The following is a 27130-nucleotide window of genomic DNA, read 5'->3' as shown; positions in this document are numbered from 1 at the left end:
AGCCTCTACAGACAAAACCCACCTGAACACACCTGAGACTGTCATATTTTATAATAACACAACAGGTTATTAGAACAATTTCTGCCTCTTAGTTAAATCAACTTGTCAGTATTTGTGTTTAATCAGTTATTTAACACTCCAAGCTCCACAGAAAGTCTCCACAGTCATGTACAGAAGGACACTGACTGTTTTTATACCCTTTAAAATGTCATAATGTTTACTTAGAAATAAATATTATAAAACATATAATGAGAGATCGTCCTCTGGAGTCACGGGTGTTACTGTGTGACAGGAGTCTTTTATTTTGAAATAAACCTCAGACTGATGACATCACTGTCCTTCCTGCAGGTCAGTGAAGACAGGTCCTGGATCAGTCCACTGTCTCTTTTCTGTCAGAAGACATTTTCACATTTGTCTCCAGATTTCACGTCACTGCTGTGAGCGACTTTATTAGTAGAGAACAGTAAAAAACAGAATACAAATGATTTAATGACATGATTTAGTTTTGGTTTGATGTCCTGTAGCAGCCATTTAGTGAAATATGTATTAATAGAGTCAGTGAGTTGTGGAATAATGTGCTCTGAGTTTAAATGTTAGAAGAGGAAGTCGACTTTCAGACATTTTGTCCTTCAAGAGTGTTTCTGACCCAAAGGCTGATTTCAGTTGATGTGCAGATGAATGATTTGTGTTTCCTCTCCAGATGAAAGTGTGTGTGAGATGAGCAGCATGAATCAGTGTGAGGACAGAGAGGAGGGAGGCCCTCCCTCTAAAACCACTGGACCCGGACCAGGACCTGGACCTGGACCTGGACCTGGACCTGGACCTGGACCTGAGCCTGGACCAGGACCTGGACCTGGACCTGAGCCTGGACCTGAACATGGACCTGGACCTGAGCCTGGACCTGAGCCTGGACCTGGACCTGAGCCTGGACCTGAACATGGACCTGGACCTGAGCCTGGACCTGGACCTGGACCTGGACCTGGACCTGAGCCTGGACCTGGACCTGGACCTGGACCTGGACCTGGACCTGGACCTGAGCCCAGCTGTGTGTCCTTCAAGAGTGACGACTCAATGGGTCGTGGCATTAATTTTAAAGATCAGCAAGCTCCTGCTGTAAAGAGGTGAGCTGTTAATAACATTAATATGTGACTGATTCATGTTTTAACTGTGGAGAAAGATGTTTTTTGAAACCTGATGTTTATTTTCAGCTTCGTTCTTCTTCACTTAAATGTATCTTCTCACTTTAGAAAGCTGCCCAATAGAACCAGTCTTCAACTCTTCATTTCACTTTATTGAATTAGTTTGGTCCAATATTCTCTGAAGGTTTATTCCTGATGTTTTCCACTATTTTATGGACAGAAGCTTCTGTGTCTGAAGACTAGAAGGTGAATTAACATCTCTGGTGGTCTTCTTCTCTGTCCAGCAGGAGACCAGCCTCTACTGGACCTGGACCTGGACCTGAGCCTGGACCTGAGCCTGGACCTGAGCCTGGACCTGGACCTGGACCTGAGCCCAGCTGTGTGTCCTTCAAGAGTGACGACTCAATGGGTCGTGGCATTAATTTTAAAGAACAACCAGCTCCTGCTGTAAAGAGGTGAGCTGTTAATAACATTAATATGTGACTGATTCATGTTTTAACTGTGGAGAAAGATGTTTTTTGAAACCTGATGTTTATTTTCAGCTTCGTTCTTCTTCACTTAGATGTATCTTCTCACTTTAGAAAGCTGCCCAATAGAACCAGTCTTCAACTCTTCATTTCACTTTATTGAATTAGTTTGGTCCAATATTCTCTGAAGGTTTATTCCTGATGTTTTCCACTATTTTATGGACAGAAGCTTCTGTGTCTGAAGACTAGAAAGTGAATTAACATCTCTGGTGGTCTTCTTCTCTGTCCAGCAGGAGACCAGCCTCTACTGGACCTGGACCTGGAACTGAGCCTGGACCTGAGCCTGGACCTGAGCCTGGACCTGAGCCTGGACCTGGACCTGGACCTGGACCTGGACCTGAGCCCAGCTGTGTGTCCTTCAAGAGTGACGACTCAATGGGTCGTGGCATTTATTTTAAAGAACAACCAGCTCCTGCTGTAAAGAGGTGAGCTGTTAATAACATTAATATGTGACTGATTCATGTTTTAACTGTGGAGAAAGATGTTTTTTGAAACCTGATGTTTATTTTCAGCTTCGTTCTTCTTCACTTAGATGTATCTTCTCACTTTAGAAAGCTGCCCAATAGAACCAGTCTTCAACTCTTCATTTCACTTTATTGAATTAGTTTGGTCCAATATTCTCTGAAGGTTTATTCCTGATGTTTTCCACTATTTTATGGACAGAAGCTTCTGTGTCTGAAGACTAGAAAGTGAATTAACATCTCTGGTGGTCTTCTTCTCTGTCCAACAGGAGACCAGCCTCTACTGGACCTGGACCTGGACCTGGACCTGGACCTGAGCCCAGCTGTGTGTCCTTCAAGAGTGACTGGTCATTGGATGCATTCATTACTTTCAAACAAGCACATGTGTCAGACAGACAGTAAGTTGTTGTCCTGTCTCTCTCTGTTGATGTCTGTCCTCATTAAATACAGTCTGACCAGTTGTCCTGATGGTCTTCATGTTCTCAGAGTGATGATGGAGGTCACATGAATCTACATGAATATAGCTGATATTTACAAATGATGAATTCATTATTATCTTTATATTTAGGCCGTTGCGTCACAAATCAGACAAATTAAATATTAAAATCAAGTTTGTACAAAAAAGAAACTGGTACTTTAGTTTTTTGGTGTCAGATTAAAATGTATTGCAGAAATAATATAAACAAAAAGACATAATGAATCATTTTTTTGATTCTCCAATGTTGGAATCTGATTTGAATACAAGTTTATTGAGACTCTTCACCAGTTTGCACTGGACAGTTAGCATCCAGCTAGCTTGTGTTAGCTGTGTGTTGCTGTATCAGTATTAAACGGGTCAATAAGAGATGGAGGGACTAAACCAGACAAGCTGCTGAACCAACCCAGTAAACTGACTGACTGTTGATTCACAGTGGGATCAGCAGTACGACCAACACTTTGATGTCAGAGGAAACCATCTGATTGAATGATGTCATCAACACTTTAACTCAAAGGACCTTCAGCTTGTGTTTGTCTCTGAGTGGACAGACACAATGTGACTGATTCTTCATGATTCCTCCACAGAGTGGACCAGGAGAGCTCAGAGGTTCCCAGAGGTCCGTCTGTCCAGCAGCATCAGACACACCTGGACTCCATATTTATGGTCTGTACATGAACAACAACTACTTTTACATCCAGTCTGTTCACAATAATCTCCATGCTGCACTTTACAGACCAGTGGTGAATCTGTCAAACATGGATCTGAAGTTCGGCTCCATGATTTTAAATGTTGTCATTCACATAATATTCTGTTTCAGCTGCTGGAGGAGAACATTTTCACTTTTGTGAAGAACGAGCTGAAGAAGGTCAAGAAGGTTCTGATTTCAGATTACCCAGAATGCTCAGAGAGTCAGGGGGAGGATGAAGAGGTGTTGGATGGTGAGGATGAAGAGCAGAGGAGGAGCAGCAGAGAGGCATTTCTGAAGATCACACTTCACTTCCTGAGGAGACTGAATCAGGAGGAGCTGGCTGACTGTCTGCAGAGCAGTAAGAGGATTTCTCTACAGATTTAACATGATGGCATGTCATGTCAATGAGACGTTTACTGAAGTCTGATGATGATGAATCTGTTTATATACAAACTTAAAGGAGAACTTCGGTCGATTTAAACATGCAGCTTCATTGCTCAAGCTACCCTTGACTTGCCAGTACCGAAGACGCGAACAAATTTGGTCCAGCCATTACAGAGCTCCGTGAACGGAGACGTAGCATTGAACGCTAACAGCATGGGGTCAGAACTTTACACTGTGTTTTAAGCGTCTTAACATGCTCCACATCTCACACCAAAAGTTATGCAACATCAGCAGACACCTTAGCACACAGCACTGTAGCGTGTATGACTCAAACTGAATAAAAAAGTAGTTAAAATAGTGTGTTTGTGCAAGCAGCTACTTGCCTGTTTGTTGACATCGGCGTCTTCCGGTAGCTAGACTAAACTAGCTGATCCGTCGAGCGTGCACTTACTCCTTCACTGGCGGAGACGGAAACGTATTCCAGCATTTTCGTGTTTATGTTCATAATGTACATGTCCATGTTACAGCCTGTCATGAGCCATGAGCCTTACAATAGCCTGTTAAGCCTGTTAAGTGCACACTCGATGGATATGCTAGTTTGGTCTAGCTACCGGAACACACGGATGTCAACAAACAGGTAAGTAGCTCCTTGCACAAACACACTATTTTAACTACTTTTTTATTCATTTTGAGTCATACACGCTACAGTGCTGTGTGCTAAGGTGTCTGCTGATGTTGCATAACTTTTGGTGTGAGATGTGGAGCATGTTAAGACGCTTAAAACACAGTGCAAAGTTCTGACCCCATGCTGTAAGCGTTCAATGCTACATCTCCGTTCACGGAGCTCTGTAATGGCTGGACCAAATTTGTTCGCGTCTTCGGTACTGGCAAGTCAAGGGTAGCTTGAGCAATGAAGCTGCATGTTTAAATCGACCGAAGTTCTCCTTTAAGAGGAAGGAAATCGTCTCATTGTCTTTAAAAATAACTTCATGAGCTTGTTTGTTGTGTGTTCATTCAGGAAGTCATTCTGCAGTTTGTCAGCGTAAACTCAAATCTAACCTTCAGAAGAAGTTCCAGTGTGTGTTTGAGGGGATCGCTAAAGCAGGAAACCCAACACTTCTGAATCAGATCTACACAGAGCTCTACATCACAGAGGGAGGAACTGCAGAGGTCAATGATGAACATGAGGTCAGACAGATTGAAACAGCATCCAGGAAACCAGACAGACCAGAAACAACAATCAGACAAGAAGACGTCTGTAAACCTTCACCTGGAAGAGACGAACCAATCAGAACAGTGATGACAAAGGGAGTGGCTGGCATCGGGAAAACAGTCTTAACACAGAAGTTCACTCTGGACTGGGCTGAAGACAAAGCCAACCAGGACATACAGTTCACATTTCCATTCACTTTCAGAGAGCTGAATGTGCTGAAAGAGAAAAAGTTCAGCTTGGTGGAACTTGTTCATCACTTCTTCACCGAAACCAAAGAAATCTGCAGCTTTGAAGAGTTCCAGGTTGTATTCATCTTTGACGGTCTGGATGAGTGTCGACTTCCTCTGGACTTCCACAACACTGAGATCCTGACTGATGTTAGAGAGTCCACCTCAGTGGATGTGCTGCTGACAAACCTCATCAGGGGAAATCTGCTTCCCTCTGCTCGCCTCTGGATAACCACACGTCCTGCAGCAGCCAATCAGATCCCTCCTGAGTGTGTTGACATGGTGACAGAGGTCAGAGGGTTCATTGACCCACAGAAGGAGGAGTACTTCAGGAAGAGGTTCAGAGATGAGGAACAGGCCAGCAGAATCATCTCCCACATCAAGACATCACGAAGCCTCCACATCATGTGCCACATCCCAGTCTTCTGCTGGATCACTGCTACAGTTCTGGAGGATGTGTTGAAGACCAGAGAGGGAGGAGAGCTGCCCAAGACCCTGACTGAGATGTACATCCACTTCCTGGTGGTTCAGTCCAAAGTGAAGAAGAACAAGTATGATGGAGGAGCTGAGACAGATTCACTCTGGACTCCAGATAGCAGGAAGATGATTGAGTCTCTGGGAAAACTGGCTTTTGATCAGCTGCAGAAAGGAAACCTGATCTTCTATGAATCAGACCTGACAGAGTGTGGCATCGATATCAGAGCAGCTTCAGTGTGCTCAGGAGTGTTCACACAGATCTTTAAAGAGGAGAGTGGACTGTACCAGAACAAGGTGTTCTGTTTCATTCATCTGAGTGTTCAGGAGTTTCTGGCTGCTCTTCATGTCCATCTGACATTCATCAACTCTGGGGTCAATGTGATGTCAGAAGAAAAAACAGCAGACCATCAATCTGCAGAGACATGTATATACCCGAGTGCTGTAGACCAGGCCTTAAGGAGTCCGAATGGACACCTGGACTTGTTCCTCCGCTTCCTCCTGGGTCTTTCACTGAAGACCAATCAGAATCTCCTACAAGGGGTGCAGACACAGACAGGAAGTAACTCACAGACCAATCATGAAACAGTCCAGTACATCAAGAAGAAGTTCAGTGAGAATCTGTCTGCAGAGAGAAGTATCAATCTGTTCCACTGTCTGAATGAACTGAACGATCGTTCTCTAGTGGAGGAGATCCAACAGTCCCTGAGTTCAGGAAGTCTCTCCACAGATGAACTGTCTCCTGCTCAGTGGTCAGCTCTGGTCTTCATCTTACTGTCATCAGAAAAAGATCTGAATGTGTTTGACCTGAAGAAATACTCTGCTTCAGAGGAGGCTCTTCTGAGGCTGCTGCCAGTGGTCAAAGCCTCCAACAAAGCTCTGTAAGTCTGGAGAAGTTTCTTCAGAATGCAGTAAATGTGCTGTTGCTTACCCAAATATAAATATTATTTTCTTTTTCTGCTCATTCTTTATCCAGGCTGAGTGGCTGTAACCTCTCAGAGAGAAGCTGTGAATCTCTGTCCTCAGTTCTCAGCTCCCAGTCCTCCAGTCTGAGAGAGCTGGACCTGAGTAGCAACAACCTGCAGGATTCAGGAGTGAAGCTGCTGTTTCCTGGACTGGAGAGTCCACACTGCAATCTGGAAAGTTTGAGGTCAAATCACTGTTTGAAATCCTTTATATATTTTTTTGCTATCAAACTTGTCTCTTTCAACATAACTTTAATTCAGCTCCTGCACAACATGAAGACTGGGTCAGAGGATTTTATTTGGGTCGTCACATAAATTTGCAGACTTTCTTTCATAGTCTTTAATTTAAGATTTCTATCTGCAGTACACCTTTGAGCCACATGGGGAGCTTGTTTGTATCCAGTGCTTGATTTGATTTGTAAATTACAAGGTCTGCTTCACAGAGACAGTCGTACTCGATGGGTCTTTCCTGTGGACTCCTACAATGGTGGGAGAAATGGAATTTTAACTCCCCTCATGATGAACTTTAATTTCATGATCCTCTGACTTGACTGAATATTTGCAAAACTAACGGCATTTCCATCAGCTTCAGTTACACTCTGTATTAATGTTGATTAATGAATTAGCGACAACTAAGATGATGAATATGATAAACGTTAAACCCTTAAACACAGATGTGCACTGAACCATCAGAACCCTCAACTGATCAGTGATGTGTGTTGTTTTGTGTGTCTGCAGGCTGTCAGGCTGTCTGATCACAGAGGAAGGCTGTACTTCTCTGGCCTCAGCTCTGGACTCAAACCCCTCCCATCTGAGAGAGCTGGACCTGAGTAACAACAACCTGCAGGATTCAGGAGTGAAGCGACTTTCTGCTGAGCTGAAGAGTCCACACTGTGTCCTTGAAACTCTCAGGTCAGGATTCGATACTTTATTTCATTATTTCATGTAACTGTACAATTGGAGCAGGTCTAAACCAGACAGGGTAAAAAAAAAAAAGTAAAAAAATATATATCATATGTCAGAGGATCACCAAAATAATTACATTTCATCCTTATGGAAGCATGAATGCATTTTATATAAAATGTGGTTCCGTCAGTTTATTCTGTACTTTAGTCCTGATTGTCATGAGGTTTGGTTCAGACATTCATGCTCCTCTCAGGATGAACTGTAATTACTTTGGTGATCCTCTGACTTTTCTTTTTCATCAGCTTCAGTTATACTCTGTGTTAAGTGCTGATTAGGGATGTAACGGTATGAAAATTTCACACCACGGTAACAGTGACCAAAATTATCACGGTGTCGGTATACCGCGGTATTTTCAAAATGTCTTCAAAATGTTGAAAAAACACTGATAAATTGAAATAATTTCATCAAGATTTATATTTAAATATATTTATTTTATATTAAAATTGTCCAAATTCAAAACCTTAACAAAAAGCTGCAAAATCAACATTAAATAAATATAAAAGAATGTATCAAAACTGTGCAAAATAGGTCATTGGCTTTTTGTGATGAGGCAGCCTGTTTTTGAAACGTGTCCTTTGATGTCTGTGTTACAGTGGTAGAATGAGTTGTAGTGGCATTAGCACTTGATTGGCCAGCAGACCCTCTCTGTGAAAAAAATTAATAGAACATGTCATTATTAATTATTACTGTCATTGTTACTTAATACTAAGGGTGCAACCAACAGATCACAAAACTCACAATTTAGATCACATCACTTTTGTGAGGAACAGGTTGGATCATTTTTTTTAATCAAAACAGAAAGGATTATTGTTGTTAAATTAATTATGAATACTCTATTTTGGCTCTTATCTCTCTCTAGACACTTGTTATATTCACCATTTTATATTATTCTTTATATATAGTCTATTCTACAAATAATCCACAAGTGTTATATATTTCTGATATTACTTGTATATTGGCTGTCTGTCTCTCTGTCTGACTGCTCGTCTAATGTCAGTGGACTCGGTCAGTCTGATTGGTCCGATGCTGCTGAGCCACAGGTAGATGCTGCTCCAGTGAACAGAGCTGAGATGAAAGTCAGTCATCTCAGTCAGTTTGTGTCCACTAGCTCAGTCCACCCAGTACGTGTTTGTCTCAAATCCTCCTCACTGCAGCTCTGCATCAATATTTGGGGAATTATTAGGTTGACTTTAAAAAGTGAAATCTACAGTTATTAAGCGGTTCAGATAAAGTGCCAAATCACGGATCATCTTCGTTCAGTTATACCACTATCTGGTCAGTTTACATTAGTGACAACAGCAAATTAGACAGAGAAAACTCGACATGCACATACATCATGCAACCGAGCTTAAGGTTAGCTTACCTTGCATTCGCTGAACAGTTGCGGGTGATGGTCGTAAAGTGAAAGTAAGTAAATTGGATGTGTTGCTGCCCCTCGCAGCAACTTTGTTCTCGAAGCTCCTACAGGATAGGGCTGCCATCCTCGACCAGCTGTCCTGAGCATTCTTATAATAACCAGAATATGGCCAGACTTCAGATTTGGTTCTCTTTGAAGGCGGAAAAATGCTGTGAGGGCCGCTACTATCATGTCCTCCCTCCATGTCTTCTTCACTACATAACAAGCGCACGTTGCACGCTGCGCATGCACCTCAAGTTTTCCACACCGTGGTTATCGGCCACAGCGGTTACCACGGTAATTAAAATTTAAACAGTAACCTTCACCGTCGGGAATTTTCCATGGTTTACCATGACACCGGTAACCGTTACATCCCTAGTGCTGATTAATAAATGAGTGAAAACTCAGATGATGATTATAATACCCTTTAAACCCTTAAGGCAGGAACACACCAGCCAAACCGTTGGACGTCTGAAGCGTTTGGGGAGACTCGGACGAGGTCGAGAATAAAACTGTTTGTGTGTTCAGCTGTGTCTGAAGCTTTCGGAGCCGCGCGGACGTTGTCTGCTCCAATTGAGCATGCGAAGTTTGAGGAGGTTGGCTGTCGGACGTCTGAGCCATTGGATTCTCTGATTGGTTGTGTGCCAGTTGAATTTCCGTTCTGATTGGCAGCATGCTAGCGAATCAGCACGGTGTGTGGGAGGGGCGGAATACTGTGTGCGCATTGGTTTTCCACGCACTTTGTTCCGTCATTCTCCGTTTTCATGTTTTGCAGTACTGGCACGAGTCTAGTTGTCTGTTCAGGACGAATTAATATGTGTTCGTCTGGTAATGCCTCGCTGCATGTTTAGTATGCAGCTTTTTTTATCTGAAATAGTTAAGTTTCGTTTTGATCGAAAGTAAAGAGAGTTGTGTGCATAAGCCTCTTGTTTACAACTCACAACACAAGCGCCACCTACTTATTGCATCTTGCTCAAGTGCAGAACGTACACATTACAGTGGAGTTGACAGCACGTCGAAGTGGTGTGTTCAATGCAAATTTTGTGCTGAACGGGTCAGACAAGAGGCAACAGAGTGGTCGGATAAGGCAGGTGGACGTCTGGGCGGTGTGTTGGGGCCTTTAAACACAGATGTGCACTGAATTATCAGGACCCTCAGCTGATTTGTGATGTGTGTTGTTTTGTGTGTCTGCAGGCTGACAGGCTGTCTGATCACAGAGGAAGGCTGTACTTCTCTGGCCTCAGCTCTGGACTCCAACCCCTCCCATCTGAGAGAGCTGGACCTGAGCTACAACCATCCAGGAGACTCAGGAGTGAAGCAACTGACTGCTCGACTGGGGGATCAAGGCTGCAGACTGGACACTCTCAGGTATGAAGAGTCCTGCTGCAGCCACAGACAGTCAGTGTGAGACTCTGTATCTGGATTGTAGATGGTTTAGTGTCAGGAGGTCTGCTTTGTTTACTCCACCTCCAGTTGTTCAGTTCAGTTACGGAGAATATGTAACATAGCACTAAGCCAAGAGTTACAAGTGAAGAGAGGAAGATGAGAAGAAGCGATGAAGGTCAGCAACCAGGAGGGTTTTGGCACAGACACTAAAGTTACACCTCTTTCTTCGGTCTAGTTTAGTGCCTGTTCAAAACATGCCTGTCTGATTTCTTGGCCTGCTGTTTGATGAACCACTCATCGAAACTACTTTTCACTCCACACTGACTGCAGAGGATTATCAATACATTAATATTAAATCTAATTTCCACCACGTCACTGCTGTGTTATGATATTGATAATAACAATAGACCCTCTGTGTCAGATGTCTGATCAGAAAATACTGAACCTCAAATTCAAATGATTTCTGTGACACATAAATGAATTTAATCACTGAACAGTGGCGGCTACTGACAAATTTCACAGGGGGGGGGCAACTGTTCTGATGATGACTGAGGTGACCCGTTCAATGGGAGAATTAATAGGCAGCAAGACAATTGCCACATCTTGTTATTTTCTGGTCAACTTACATAGCAATACCAAATGTAACGGCTACAGGGAAAAGTTACATCCAGGAGTGTTCAACAAATAAAAGTATCTTGGCTCTACAAATAAAGATCAACAGAGAGATAAACTGTGAATCAGTTTACCTTCAAATATCTTTGAACATGGACAGATACGCTTGCTTTACCATTAATTATAAAGGGGACTACATATAAGTCAAAAACAACATCAAAAGTTTCTATTTATAGTTCTTTAAAGTAGTTTCTTTTTTAAATTACAAAGTTTATATAAATTCAAATAAGAGGTCGTGCAGTCAAATTGCTCAACATTGTACAAACAATACTCTGTATTCACAGAAACAAACAGTAAATACAGTAAATGGACAGATTGCCATATCAGTAACAACATTTTAAAGATTTTGTGCAGCTTAATTAACTTTAAGTGCAAGTGAACGTGCACACATTCAACAGTGAACAATAAATACAAATATAATCTGTGGCCCTGGGCTGTAAGATATACTCCCACAGCCCCCGCGAGGAAGGGGGCCCCGCATCTCATATGGGCCCCGCCTGTAAAACAACCATCTTTTTTTTTTTTTGTAGGGTTCACGTCATGACATTGTCTGTATTTTGAGCATAAAAATACAACACATATTTAAAATACCGTATTGACCCGAATATAGGACGACCCTGATTATAAGACGACCCCTCTTTTCAAGACTAATCTTCAGAAAAAGACTCTGATAACCAAAATTTGTTTCTCAATAACAAACTCACATATCCTCCTGTCAGTCTCTTGGAAGCGGCCGCTTAGAGGACCACGATAAGCTTTTCTCTTACTGTTAGTGTTTTCAGGCGGTCTTTTTGGACCCGCCATCTTCGGACATTACACTCTGTAACTCCATATTTCTTGGCTGGCTGACAGTTGTTTGGTGCCTCCGCTGCATTGATCACCATTATCTTAAAATCAGCATCATAGCTCCGCCTCAGATGTCTGTTAACTTGCCACACTTTTAATCCACTTTGCTCCGTAAAATCACAGCGTCTCTCCATTTTTCATCTCCTGTCACTTCTTCTCCGCTGTGATTGACAGATAACCGCAGCCACAGTTTCAGTGACGTCTCTACAGTAAGCTGGCGCCCTCTGCCGTTGCGGTCGTGTAGCGACACAGACAACTATCAGCATGTGTCAACGGTTAGACCCCGATTATAAGACGACCCCACTTTTTCACATAATTTTCATCGAAAAAAAACCTCTTCCTATATTCGGGTCAATACGGTAATAACTTTACTGGTCCATAGTTTTCTTTGATATGTCAGAGACTTTTGGTCCAATTGATACATTAGGTGGGAAATTCAAATCAGTGACAGCGCAGCACCACGGTCAGAGACACTTTGAAAATGAAACAATCAAAGCAGTGCCCCCCAAAAAATCTGATGAATTTACTGCCAAGCTTCCGAAAATAACAACTACATTTGGAACGGTAAATCGTGTCAGACGTGAAGGATGCAGTATGACAGGTGAGTAGTCTCATATAGCTGACAGTGTTTATTAGACAGCTAAAGTTACCGACAGTGTTAGCAAGATAAACTGCTTAATTGTAATCAGAATAATATAACATTATGGCTTTCATATAGCCTAACCTAAGGATAGTTTGTCTTTATAATTAGGTACAAAAAGGGCTATAGCCTACAGCCATACTGCCACATGAGTCATAAATACAGGATGGGTTTCATGAATAAAAACACAAGCTTTGATATTAACCAGCATGTTAGTTAACAACTTTTTTTCTGAAATGTTACATCTACACTAGAGTTGTCACGATACCAAAATGAGTAACCACGATACTATACCAGACAAAGTATCACGGTTCCGGGTATTATCGCGATACTGCAGCCTTTTTTTATTATCATTATTTTTATGAACTGCAATGTATTTGTACAAGTTATAAATACTTATTAATTACTTATAATGTTGTCTGGTGCATGATAAACATAATACTAGTGAAGCATGAATTAGACTGAAACAAATATTTTTATGAATAACATTTATTAAAAAGTTAAGATAAAAAAAAAAAAAGGTATGGTCTTGGCCATGGGTTGCTTCCCTTTTGGGTCAGATGGCTCTCTCTGAAATAAGGAGTGGGAAATACATAACATGAATTAGCCTAATGGTCCTAATGGTTTTAGTTCATAACTGGGTCAACAAGAGTACATGAACAAAAGCATATAAGCAATAAAAATTAGAATTTATATGGTTGAAATCATATAATCATTCAGTTTCCTTTGCACATTATTTATGTTTAACTAATATAAATAATCAACTTAGGATAACAAATCCACTGTCTTTTAAAACAATCTATTTGACAATAATACTTAATAACATAATAAACCATAGAGGACAAAATACAATAAACAGGAACTGATTCCCTGTGAAAACTATATTTTTATGCATTTTCTAGGTGCTTTATACTTTGACATCCTTTAACTCTTCATTCCTCAGCCTGTACATGGAGCATAGCCAAATATTAGCCAATGAGAAAATAAACAGGGCATACTAACCTGGTATTCGACATATAAATCTGGGTGACGACACTGCAGGTGTTTTATGAGGTTGGATGTGTTCCTTCCTTTGGCTCCTACAGCTTGGTGGCAGCGCCTGCACAGTGGACGGCCATCGTCTATTGCTTTACCGTCTGTGCCTTGTTTAAAGCTAAAATAGTTCCAAATGTGACTTTTGGAGTTTGTTTTTTTTGAGCAAAATTAGTGGTGCCACTGAGACGCGGCCGCGGCAGACTCGCTGCTCGGGCCTGGTGCTTCTGCCATGGTGAGTGTGTTGTCTCGGGTTAGTGACTGTAAGCTCGCGTCTGGGCGAGACAGAACTTTAGCTTGTTGTTTGTTTTGAAGTGAATTTCTATCGAAGCGGAGCTGTCTTCACGGAGTTCGTTCTTGCCGGCAGAAACACACGAACAGCCAATCAGCTAACAGACGGGCGGACCCAGCGTGTGGAAACAGCCTATCATATCCCCGGACATTACCAGTAACAGGCAAACAGCCAATCATTCAGCAGCTGTGTAGGTCGGTTGCAGTAGTTAGCATGTGGGTTTGTTTACAAGGGAGTAGCATGCAGTGAGAAGCCGAGAGGAGAGTAGAGGCGGCCGCTATGTAGCGGAAACTGCCACCGGTAGTATAGTAATCCACGGTAGTACCGTCGTGTAGAATTTGTAGTATAGTAGGAACCGTTAGGATTTGGCACCGTGGGGTACAGTGGGTACCGTGCAACTCTAATCTACACAGCCACACACAGCCGGCCAGGAAGATGTAGAAAGCAACAGCGAGGTTGACGGGGATGAAACAGGGCAGCCTGATTGCAAAAACAGTGATCAACAGACAGGTACATTATAGATGAGGGAGTTACCGACGGATGAGGAGTCCACCGTGCGCCTCGCAGCTGCAGAGCCAGGACAGGGAAAGCCTCATGGCATCAACATCAGTTCAGGGAGAGCATCCTCCTGCTTCAGTATCAGTTGATGGAGAGCCCAGAGTGCCCTGGTCTACAACCAACCAGCCAGAAAAACCTTCGGACAGCAGCAACGAGAGCCTCAGATAGCTCTGCATGTCAAATTAACCCAGAATCAGCTCTTAAAACTGCCATGTCTTACCCCAGTGACAGGGCTGATTTCCTGTAGATATTACAGATGCAAATGTGGAAAAGTATATTTTGAGGCAGGGACCATGCAGATTTTAAGGTCTGTATCCTAGAGATACAAAGGGAGGTGTTTTTACAATTAGTATTATAACAGAATATCAAAGAAAGGTACAAAGATACCACACAAAATGGTTGTGTTACTCCCCAAAAATGGATCGTGTCTGTTATGAGTCCTGTTGGCTTTTTGGTGAGAGGAAATCAGTGTGTCATAATTTGGCCTGGACAACTGGAATTAATGACCAACAAGGACTATCCAGAAAGATCACAGAACACCAACATGCCCGTTCTCACCTGGCAGCTTGTGTAATGTTTGATATGTGGCAGCAAAATCTTACAATCAATGAGCAAATTTCCTCAGAATATAAAAATGAAGTCAACTTCAGAGGTACTGACAAGTATTGTTGGCGTTACCTTGACACTTGCATCCAGTAACTCTGCTTTCCGTGCAGATCATGAGAGATTGGGAGAAATAAACAACGGAAACTTTTTGTCCGTTATAGAACTTCTTGGCCGGTATGACCCTGTATTACAGAGGTTCATTACTAGTAAAAGTCAAACGAAATACTTGAGCCCAAAAATTCCAAAGAAAGTGATCTCTATTATGGCAGAAAAAGGTCAAGACGAAACAGTGAAAGAAATCTATGAAGCAGAATTTTCTTCTGTAATAATGGACACAAGTCAACACATTTCTAAAGTAGATCAACTCAGTCAGGTGATCCGATATGACACTATTCCGAAAGATGAGCATGATAATCCATTAGAGGTGAAAACACATGAAAGTTTCATGGGTTTCCATGCAGTCTACCATCAAAGTTTATCTGGTTTGGAGAAAGAGATTGTTGGACTTTTAGAGAAGAAGGGAACATCTGTAAATAAATGCAGAGGACAGAGTTACGATGGTGCAGCCACAATGAGTGGTGCACACTCTGGGTTGTGGACAGAGAACCAAATGCATCTATATTCACTGTGCTGCTCACAATCTACACCTGGTCCTGAACGATGCATGCCACAATGTGTCCAAAGTAAAAGAATACTATGATACTGTACAGACATTTTATGTTTCTTTCAGTGGTAGTATTAAAAGATTGAAACTAGTGTTGCTTTCCTCAACGAAAATTATGACTAAATATCGTCGTTAACGAACCTTTATCACGTGACGGAAACGAGACGAGACGCAGCGTAAATGGTGGTCATGTGATGAAAACTATAATCAAATATATAATGCAATATTGTTGATGAATAAAAACGGGACTAAATGTGGTTTACAAAATAAAAACTCTGCTAAAGTATCTCTTCATTTTCGTTGACCAAAATGAGACCAGACGAAATAACGTTATTACATTTCGTCTCGTAATATTTCTGTTTGCTGAGTCTCAGTTCAGGTGCTGCATCAGGTCGCAGGCGACGTCTCTTCTTCAATCCCCACCCGAGCTGCATTATTAAGAAGATGCAGCTGCGGTGGCTTAACGTTAACGATAACTCAAGACACAGTTAAGTCTGGCAGTAAGAAAGGGACTGATGGCCGGCCAGCCGGGTTCGGTGTTCCCTCCGGTGTTCCCTGTCAGTCTCAACCCACGGACAGTTTATAATCATATGGATGCTGTTATAATGTGTAGTGATTGAGATACTGACCCACCAAACATCCTGGAAAGTGACAAAGTTACGTGTTTCGGTCTAAATTACATAATTACATGATCGTCATCAGTAAACTGGATGCTGTCTGACTAGAGCCCGACCCGACCCCGTGCACGTTGTGTCCGAGCCCGGCCCGGACCGACACATTAACTGGAATTATGAGCCCGATTTAAACCCGACATGTTTTTAATACGTGGGCTGTTATAACTGACGTTCTCAGCTACAATTCCGAGTTGTTTGAACCAAAGAAATCTGTTTAGAAATATCTTAATTAATAATGCAACAATGATGAAGTAAGTAAACTGCGTTGTTTGTTTATTCAGAATGGAATGGATCGCAAATGGATCCAAATGAAACGTAAAAAAATGTGAACAATGGTGAACACAGACAATGAACAAGAATGAACTTTGGATGGCCTAGGAGTCTACTACTCTTATATATTTCAACAAGGTTTTAGAATATATAGAATTTTACAAAACAAAATAAATATTTTTAAAGATATTAATGTAGTGCACATCCGCTGCTTGATGTCCCTAAAAAAATAGATTTTTAACAATGATCTAAAACATGAAAATTAACAAAGTAACGTTGGATTAGACTAAATTAAAAAGTCTTATTAAACTGCGCAGTTGAAACACTCCAGGTTGATGTCAGTTCTGATAGTCGCCTCCTGCCTGTGTATGAGCCTGTAGATGAAGTGTGGGGAATTGATGAGGCCGAGGCTATATGCTGCCTGCTATACATAAATGTTACCATTATATAATTGCATATCAATTACAAAGCTATAGCCTACTTACATGGTTCTACATGTTGTCATGCGAGAACAAGACTGCATCCACAGTTGCTGGTTTCAGAGCGGTCCTCCTCTGCTCTATCGGTCGACCAGCTGTGCTGAACACCCGCTCACTGCTGCTGCTGCTGCTGCTGCTTGCTGGAATGCAGAGCTCAGATCTTGCCAGCCTGGCTAGTTTTGGGTACACAAATCCGTTGACTTTCCACCATTTCACTAGGTCCCTGTCGTCATCCATGGCATGCCTCTGTGAAATGTACATGGCCACTTCATCCACTATGACCTCGGCATGTCTCTGCCACACAAAGGAAAATAACCAAAGGCCATGAACATAACTTCTTTGATGATCCTGTCAAACTGGAAGGCTTTCTTAAAAGTCGGGAGCCGAATTAGTCCAGAATGAAAGTAAAAAGCACGAGTGGAAAACAAGACATTTTCAAAACCGTTGGGAACGGCTGCTGCGTGGTGAAGTACAAAAAATGGTAATTGTTGCCCGTCCTTTGACCAACTTTTTAATTACGTTAGATTTTCGTTTTGTTTCTTTCACTTGAACTGAACTAACTGTAGCAGAGACTACGAAGAGAACTTTGTTTTTGCTCACAACTTCTGGTCACGTGATGGCAAATGCTGCTGGTTGGATGGTCTCTCTCACATGACCGCATAATGAGTAAGATCCGCTAAGTTAAAGACTCTGGAGTTATAGTTATAGAACATACTTGGGTGAAAGGAGATCGTCCGTTCAATTAATAACTGGAGCATTGTAGTTACTATTATTATTATTGCTGTTGTTTTTGTTGTAGTGGCGAGTGGGAAACGGGACACTGCTACTATTTTTCACAATGATCACTGATCATTGGAACTGCAAAGGTGTTTTGTGTTTAATGTGGATGAATGTGTGTGTTATTTATTTTTATTTTTGTTGGTGGTTGTCAGTGTCTCAAGTTTGTTTGAGCCTAAATATGATCAAAAGAGTAGCATCTATCAGATGGTTCAGTAAATAAATGTGATGAAGGACATTAAGGAATATCGATAATGTTTTCAATTAAATTACCTAAGAAGGGATTAAAGGTTGCTCACATCAATATATGTAGTCTGAGAAATAAATTAATCTATATTACATATATTCTCTCACAGGGAAATATACATATTCTAGCAATCTCAGAAACTCATCTGGACTCTACATTTGATAATTCAGCAGTAAGCATTCATGGATACAGTATATACAGGAAGGATAGAAATGAATATGGAGGTGGGGTCTCCATCGACATTCAAGATCACATACCTGTAAAAATAAGGAGGGATCTAATGTCAGATGAGATCGAAGCAATATGGCTGCAAGTGTACATCCCTCATTTAAAACCCTGTTTAGTCGGTTGTTGTTACAGACCTCCTAACACAAATTCTGGTTATTTGGATAAAATATGTGATATGATTGACAAAGTTGGTGATTTTACTAATGAAATGTTTCTACCTTAACATAAATTGGAATGCAAAAGACTGTCCACTAAAAAATAAGCTTCTCTCAATCAAGATGCATGTGGTTTTAAAGATTATATAAACATTTCCAAAAGAGCATTTTATTGAAGATGTGAGAAATATTTGTTAGGACAGTGTGTTAGAGAAAAACGATCCTGATGAGGCAGTAGAAAACTACAACAAACTCTTTGAGGAAATTATTAATAAACATGCACCTGTGAAGAAAAGATCTATCAGGTAGAAAAACTATTACTTGCATGTAAGGATAAACCAGCTGGAGTAGATAATGTGGATATGAAATTGCTCAGACTGGCAGCAAACTTGATCTCTACCACAATTTGTCACGTATTTAATTTAAGTTTAAAAAATGTATTTTTCTTCATGCATGGAAAACTGCAAGAATTATTCCATTACCGAAGAATCCTACTGTATCCTTCTGTGGCTCAAACAGCAGACCAATAAGCTTTCTGCCCGCCTTGAGTAAAATAATGGAGAAAATTGTTTTTAATTGAAGCTTAATTGGCGAAGTTTCAGGAGCAGGACCACACCTCAACAGCGCCAACTTCCGCATTTCTATAAATAACCACCTGACCCTCTCATCTGCTTCGCTCTCGTATTCTGCGCTCTCGCACCCAGAAACGAGATCACGCGACATCGCCTCGCCCGAGCACATCCAAACTTTTGTACGAGCAACATCAGGCTCTACTCACCTCATCATGGACTTCGTATCACTATTCCCGTCGGACAATCTTTCAGACGAGATGAGGATCACCGTTCATCTGAAGCCGACTACTCTCCCGTCACCTCCGTACCCGAGGACCCGATTCCAGTGGCCCAACAGCCGGCTAGGACACGAGCGGGTCCGAAGAGCACCAACTTCGTCTCATCCATGGTTCGTCTCCCGCCTGGTTCATCTCTCCTCAACATCCAAGATTATCATAGTTCGCCCGACGACTCTCCCGTGTCTCCCAGCCCACCTCCTTCCGCAGCAAAGAGAGGACGAGGAATTTCCGGAACAGAAAGTCACCGTCGCTGCAGTTCGCCACAGTTCGCCGACTCCTTCACCTCCAAGAAGCGAAGCCTCTCGCCTTCGTTCCGCCAACACCGGCCGAACAACTCGCCGGTCACAACGTCTCCACGCTCCGGTGAGTTCCCCCGACCGGCTTTCATCTTCTACAGTCACCGATTGGACAGTAGCCGCTCCCCAGAAAACTTTAAACGACAAATGAATTCTGTTTAACCGAATGGACTATAAAGCCAAACTTTCTCCACACGCATGTGTGCTTCTTCCGTCAACGCCAGCTCTCTTCCGGGTGACGTCATCACGCGCACGCAACACACCGCGACGTCGACGCTCCTGTTAAAAGGGACAGTACAATTAAATACTACAGCCCAAAGACAGCAGAAAGCTCATAGACAACAGAAAGTGCAGCAGCAAAAGTGTAGACAGAGATCCTCAGCCAGATCAAATGACTCTAGAGTTTCTGCTACCACCTCTCGTCATCACTCCACTCCAAAGGGAGTGCCCAGATGGATTTCAGGACCCTCCAATCCCCATCAGGATTTTCATCATCGACACTAGCAACCTACAACATCTAGGGCAACGTCATGGTGCCCACTGCCATCCAGTTCTAGCCACCACAACAGCCAATCTTCGAAAAATAAATAAATAAACTCATGGCTGTTCGTTCCGTTAACCCCAGATCGCTTCCAGGTGACGTCATCACGCACAGCCCTACAGGCAGTGACGTCTACGCTCTTGTTAAAGGGACAGTACAATCAAATGACAAAGCCCAAAGAAAACAAAGAGCAGCAGCAAAAGCAGAGACAGAGATCCTCTGCCAGATCAAACAACTCCAGAGTTTTCGCCACCACTTCTCGCATCACTACACTCCAGAGGGAGCGCCCAGATAGATTCCAGGACCCTCCAACTTCTATCAGGATTATCATCATCAGCTACAGCAACCTACAACCTCAAGGGCAAACGCCACAGTGCCCACCGCCATCCAGTTCCGGCCATCACCGCAGCTAAACTTTGCGGAGGCTCCTGGCACAGGGATGCCAGTGCCCCCTACAGCCCACTGCTAAGAACTGCAGCAGCCTGTTTCAGCGGAGGCTCTTGGCACCGGGATGCCAGCGCCCTCTGCTTCCTGTGTCCAGCAACCACAGCAGCTCGCTTCAACCGGGTCACCGAGATGACAGTACCCCCTGCTTCCCATTTCAAGCAACCACAGCAGCTTGATCAACCGGGGCTCCCGGCACCGAGATGTCAGCACCCCCTGCTTCCCGTTTCAAGCAACCACAGCAGCTCGCTTCAACTGGGGCTCCTGGCACCGAGATGCCAGCACCCCCTGCTTCCCGTTTCAAGCAACCACAGCTGCTCGCTTCAACTGGGGCTCCTGGCACCGAGATGCCAGCGCCCTCTGGCGCCTATTTCCAGCAACCACAGCAGATTGCTTCAACCAGGGCTCCTGGCACCGGGATGCCAGCACCCTCTGCTTCCTGTTTCCATCAACAACAGCACCTCGCTTCAACCAAGTCTCCTGGCACCAAGATGCCAGTGCCCTCTGCCGCCTAATTCCAGCAACCACAGCACCTCGCTTCAACCGGGGCTCCTGGCACCGGGTGCCAGCACCCTATGCCAGGATGCAGGGAGCTTCCATCTCCCAGCTCCATCAGTCCCAGCAGCTCATGTCGGCTGGGGTCGTCAGCACCGGGATGCCGGCACCCATTCTTCCCCCTCAACAGGCAAACACTAATTTCACTTTATACACAGCTACCCACACTGGGCCGCACAAAAAACCAAACGAGAGCTTCAGCCTTCTCTCGCCTGTTGTCGGCAGCTCCACCAGCACCCATACCTCCAGAACAGATGTCATCTACCCCTTCTGTCATCTTCCCGTAATCAACGGCGTATATAAGAAAGGCAGGCCCGTCATGCACCAAGGAGGTTGTTCGATTTGCAACGGCTTCAACAGTACCGGATGCACCGTGTCCCAGTGCCGCTTCCTCCACGTTTACTCCTTCTGCAGCGGGGGCCACGCCCACCCCGAATGCCCGTACAACCTACCTCGCCAAAGCTAGTTTCTCATAAAGGACTTGAAGAAGGTCTTCACCCCGGACTCCACACATCATCTATCTCTTTTGAAATCAAAAATCTTCAGTCGACCATAACCGAGCCAGATTCAGTTGACCGCACGCTCGCTAAGGAAGTTAAGGAAGGTCCAGGAACAGACCAGTGCTCTTAAAGTCCTCCCTATTCACCCCGACTTCTGCCGTTTCTTCAGCATCCATTGGCTTGGTATATATTACTTCGCCGTTAGGCTCACCTTTGGTCGCAAAGCAGCCTAAACTCTTCGACACCCCACCTGAAGCCCTCAGCTGGATCCAGTCTAACAATTTCCCCCCACCACATCGCCACCCGCTTCCGGCCTGATTACCCTGACTTCAGTCTTCTCCAACCTCGGGGTCCCATCGTCGCAGAGAAAACAGAGGGCCCCTCCACATCCCTTGAGTTTCTCGGAATCATTCTTGACACTAACAAGTTTTAGACTTCATTCCCGGTCGGAAAGCTCAGCCGAACCTTCTTCTGCGCCGAGCGCCGCACCAAACGTCAACTTCTGTCCCTTCCGTCCCATCACTCTTGACCTCCATCTCCCTGGATAGCTCGAGCCTTGCTGAAATCTGTCCGTGACTCAACCCTATCACCAATTGAAACGGAATCACTTTCTTTTACGATGACCAACCAACTAACCCACATGACATCCATCTGTACAGCGATGCTGCTCCTTAGGCCGGTTTTGGGGGTTTCTACAAAGGAAGATGGCTTGTGGCAGAATCGCCCCCGAAGCTCGCTAATGAATGCCAGTTGGGCGTCGACATTCAACTCGTAAATCCTGCTCTTATACCCCTGATAAGCGACTACCAGTGCTCCACCATCAACAGCCTATCACCCTCGACCCTCTCTTCCTACTGGACAGCTTGGAAAGCTTCCATTACTTTCACGACCAATACAACACAACCTTTCCGTCATTCGATCTCATCACCACGACTTCTTTCAGTACTTGCGCCCATTCCTCATGACAATCACGCACCACCAAGCTTACCTTAGCGGTATCAGCTTCTTTCCAAGACAATAACCGGCTGTTCGTTAACAGTTCGTTAAGCCCTCGCCGTCTTCCTCTTAATGCCAACTTGCCGTTAATCTGCCTCCACACAATCCGTTCCGGGTACGGCACTCCTCAAGTCGCCCAAACCCTGGAAGCCATGTTCTTGCTTGCCTTTTGGCTTCCTCAGATGCTCCGAATTCACCTCCTCAACCATTCACTTCGACTCAAGCCGTCATGCTTGCATTTCTGACTTGTCTCGCTTTTCAGACGACACTATGGTGTTCCACTTAAAGCAAACCAAAACCAATCAATTTGGTCCGCCTACACCCGTCTTCTTCTTCAAGGTCCAATCACCACTGAATCCCTTCGAAACCCTCGCAAATTTCTTGCAATTCTGTAAATCTCACAACAACGACAGATCCTCTTTTCATCTCCGAATCCAGCCAAGTGGCTACTCGATTCTGGTTCCACCAACACTTTCGCCGGGTGCTCTCATTGTCTGGTATTTTGCCCGACAACTACTCTGGGCACTCCTTCAGAATCGGAGCTGCCACTTCAGCCTCCCGTAATGGCTTCCCAGAACACTTCATACATCTCATAGGCCGCTGGTCCTCCCAAACGTACCACCGTTACATCTGTTCAGATCTCAAAGATCTCAGATCCGCTCAATCTCTTCTCAAGTAATTGGAGGTTTTTGGGGGTCCATCGCTGCCCGGGAGCGGCGGCGGATTCTCTACAAGAATCCCCACAACGCACTCGAAGAACTCAAAAGAACCAAGATCTTCGACACTTCGTTTTCCTTTGTCACTAATAAATCCTTAAACACATCTCGTTGATGGTGTGGTCCTTGCCAGTGAATTGAAGCTTAATTGGCGAAGTTTCAGGGGCAGGACCACACCTCAACAGCGCCAACTTCCGCATTTCTATAAATAACCACCTGACCCTCTCATCTGCTTCGCTCTCGTATTCTGCACCCCTCCCCCCCACCCCATTTCTCTCTGTCTGTTTCTTCTTTCTCTCCTCTCCTTCGTAGGTCCATGAGGGGGTCCGTCGCTGCCCGGGAGCGGCGGCGGATTCTCTACAAGAATCCCCACAACGCACTCGAAGAACTCAAAAGAACCAAGATCTTCGACACTTCGTTTTCCTTTGTCACTAATAAATCCTTAAACACATCTCGTTGATGGTGTGGTCCTTGCTAGTGAAACAAATACAAAATTATTTTGCAGCTAACACTGATTATCAACATGCCTACAGGGAAGAGCACTCCACTGTCACAGCTCTCACTCAGATGGCTGATGAGTGGCTACGAGAAATTGACAACAGACAGATCAAATAGCATATGAATGAATAATATGTATTTGGGACAAAAACTATGTTAACGAACGAGCCGAAACTGAGGCGACATGTAAATGATGTGGCTGTAGAACAAGTGCAAGAAACCAAACTTCTAGGAATAATATTTGACAATAAATTAACATGGTCTAAACACATTGAGAAAGTAATAAATAAAACCCTTTAACCCTTTTAAAGGGAAAGTTCTGTTCCCACTAACACTTCAGTTAACATTTGGACAGGATACACTTCAAAGGTATGGCGTTTGGATAATAGCCTATTATCAGATAAAAAAGTGGTTGAGAAACTGAGAAATGAAACAGAACTCTATCTTTCATTTAAGATACCTGGAGAGCTACATTATGGGAGGCATTGAAGGCTCACGTACGTGGGCATATTATTTCATATAGCAGTGCAGTTAATAAGCAGCGTAGAGAGAGAAAACAGGATAACAGACGACATTAAGACGATAGACCAACAATATGCAATTAATCCCTCCCCGGACCTTCATAAAAGAAAGGTATCCCTTCAGACTGAACTTAATCTGATCTATTCTATAGAAACAACCAAACTCTGACTCAAGCACAACATGAATATTATGAACATGGAGAAAAAGCTGGTAGAATGTTAGCACACCAAATAAAAGAACAAGTTGCATCAAGAACGTAATGTAAGTTCACCCCAGTTGTACCTGATAACAAGCTGTCAGACTCCAGAAGAGGCGTGGGATACGCTGAGAGGACACTTTGAGAGAGACACTCTGCAAATAAACTGTTCCTGAAGAAGAAATACTGCAGATGTGAAATGAAGGAAGGAGAAAGTTAAAGTGGACATTTAAAAGGAATGAAGAGAAAGAAGCTCCCCTCTGTGAAGCCTGTGTGGAGGGCAAGCTGTCTAGAAAAGCACACAAGCCACATTCTCTCCAAACGTAAGCTGCAGTTGATCCATAGTGACGTCTGTGGACTGCAGACTGAGTCAACAGCTGGAGCAAAGGACTTTGTGACCTTTACTGAGGATTCTTCCAGATGCTGCAAGGTGAACTTCCTCAAACACAAAAGTCAAGTTCTTAGCAAATTCAAGGAAATGAGTGTGGACAGAAAGTCACCAGGCTGAGAACAGATAATGGTGGAATACACATCCAGTGAATTTCAAGAATACTTGAAAGCTCAAGGTCTCCACCATGAGATGACTGTACCTCACACACCGCGGCAAAATGCTGCTGCAGAAAGAAAAACAGGAGACTCCTTGAAGCAGCTAGAAGTGTGCTGTCTCATGCTAAGTTACCCAACATGTCCTGAGCAGAGGCTGTAGCAGCTGCAGCTAACACACAGAACAGGCTGCCCACATCTGTTCTGAACAAAGAGACACCCTGCCAGAGGTGGAGAGGCAAGAAGCCGGACATGAGTCACAGGAGAGTGTTTGGCTGTGCTGCTTATGCACATGTCCAACACAGAAAGAAGAAAACTGGACAAGAAAGCTGTGAAGCTTCACTTCATGGGACATGCAGACAATGCAAAGGGCCGCCGTCTGTTGGATGAAGAAAAAAGAAGAATCCTGTCAATCATTCAAGGACTAAACACAAACACATTCACTGCCATTACATTCATGAATGTGTGCAGAATGTGCAGATACCAGAGCAGTATTGTCCAACAGTTGATATGAAGGCAGATGTCTGACAAGAAGAAGGTCTGAGTACCAGTTTGAGTCTGCTGAATATGCTGAATATGTACTCTGCTGTTTACTGTTCAATATGTTACGGACACTGTAAGCAAGGTAAAAGGAAGTAAGAAGGATTTATTATTTTTTGACGTTATTTGTGAGGTCAAGCACTGATCTTAGTTATGGAAATTGCTTAAATGCTTAAACGCCACTGAAACATTAAGTGGGACTGTTGTAATTTGGCGTTTTACCGCCACCTAGTGACAACAACAGGAGTCACCATGTTGACTTGTTTCTGTGTCAAGTGACACACACAATATTAGATCATATCAGTTTGCATAATGGAGGCTGTTGGACCAGGACTCCTGTTTTATCATCAGACTGGCAGAACATGCTTCCAGTTAATGGACTCCTCAGCTTGACATACTCCTTCTTTACCTTGTGACTTATCACTCATGCTGACACCTGCAAAGACAGAAAATATTATCAAGCTAGCTAGTGTTGTTATCTAACTACAAAGGGTCATTTGATGATACATGCTAACACATGCTGTCAACATAATAATTATGAATGTAGGCTACATGTAGCAGCCTAATCGCTACCTCAGAATAATAAGGTTCTATCTGCGTTCACATCAGTTTTCAGATATTGAGGTTTAAAGTTTTAGCATTGCAAATAACAAAACTGAAACATGGAGCACATTTCTTTATAGCAGCAGAGTTATCTAACGCTAGCTAACGTTAGCTAGTGTTAGCTCTCTGTCATTCCTGTGCTAAAAATAGCTAATGCTAGCTAACATTAGCTAACGCAAGCTGACATAGCAATCATTTCCTTGCCAAACATTATTTCCAACTTGAGTTGAATCATATTCTCAGACTACTGCTAGCGTTAGTTAACACCTGCAGTTACTGTTAGCTTGTTACTGCTAGCTAATTTTAGCTAATGTTAGCAGTAACTAGTCTTAGAATATGAATCAAATAAAGTCAGAAATGAATTTTGGCAAGGAAATATCAAGCTAGCTCATGTTAGCTAAAGCTAGCTAACACAATCTAACGTTATGTAACATTCGCTAATGTTAGCTAGTGTTAGCTATCTGTCATTCCTGCAGAAAATAGCTAATGCTAGTTAACATTAGCTAAAGCAAGCTGACATAGCAATCATGCCAAGCTAGCTAATGTGAGCTAACGGTAACGCTAACTTGTGTCATATTCTAGGTCTAGTTACTGCTAGCTAATGTTGGCTAATGCTAGCAGTAACTGGTCTTAGTTAGTTGGAGATGAATTTTGGCAAGGAAATGTCAAGCTAGCTAATGTTAGCTAAAGCTAGCTAGCGAGAGGAGTTAATGTTAGCTAACACAAGCTAACAACAACTAATGTTAGCTAACGCTAAAGCTAACTTGTATTATATTCTAAGTCTGGTTAATGCTAGCCAACGCAAGCTAACGTTAGCTAACGTTGGCTAGCGCTGGCTTACATTAGCTAGTGTTAGCTATCTGTCATTCCTGTGCCAAAAGTAGTT

At 43.3% G+C, this 27130-nt stretch overlaps 1 protein-coding gene across 1 annotated transcript in view; it reads left to right on the top strand.

The window, feature by feature from the left end:
• Positions 1 to 973: 973 nt before the first annotated feature.
• Positions 974 to 27130, top strand: part of LOC115576605 (NLR family CARD domain-containing protein 3-like) — a gene marked incomplete at its 3' end in the record, with an annotated part of 29009 nt that continues 2852 nt past the window's right edge. The window contains exons 1-8 of the mRNA XM_030409138.1: positions 974 to 1121; positions 1424 to 1594; positions 2397 to 2525; positions 3190 to 3268; positions 3423 to 3651; positions 4696 to 6472; positions 6568 to 6741; positions 7295 to 7468. Of these exons, the coding sequence (XP_030264998.1) occupies positions 1072 to 1121; positions 1424 to 1594; positions 2397 to 2525; positions 3190 to 3268; positions 3423 to 3651; positions 4696 to 6472; positions 6568 to 6741; positions 7295 to 7468 (2783 nt within the window). The remainder of the gene's footprint in view (positions 1122 to 1423; positions 1595 to 2396; positions 2526 to 3189; positions 3269 to 3422; positions 3652 to 4695; positions 6473 to 6567; positions 6742 to 7294; positions 7469 to 27130) is intronic.

This window comes from Sparus aurata, chromosome 24 (genome assembly GCF_900880675.1).
Source record: "Sparus aurata chromosome 24, fSpaAur1.1, whole genome shotgun sequence".
Taxonomy (NCBI): domain Eukaryota; kingdom Metazoa; phylum Chordata; class Actinopteri; order Spariformes; family Sparidae; genus Sparus; species Sparus aurata.
Note: the sequence above shows the minus strand (reverse complement) of the source record. Positions and strands in the feature narration are given on the sequence as shown.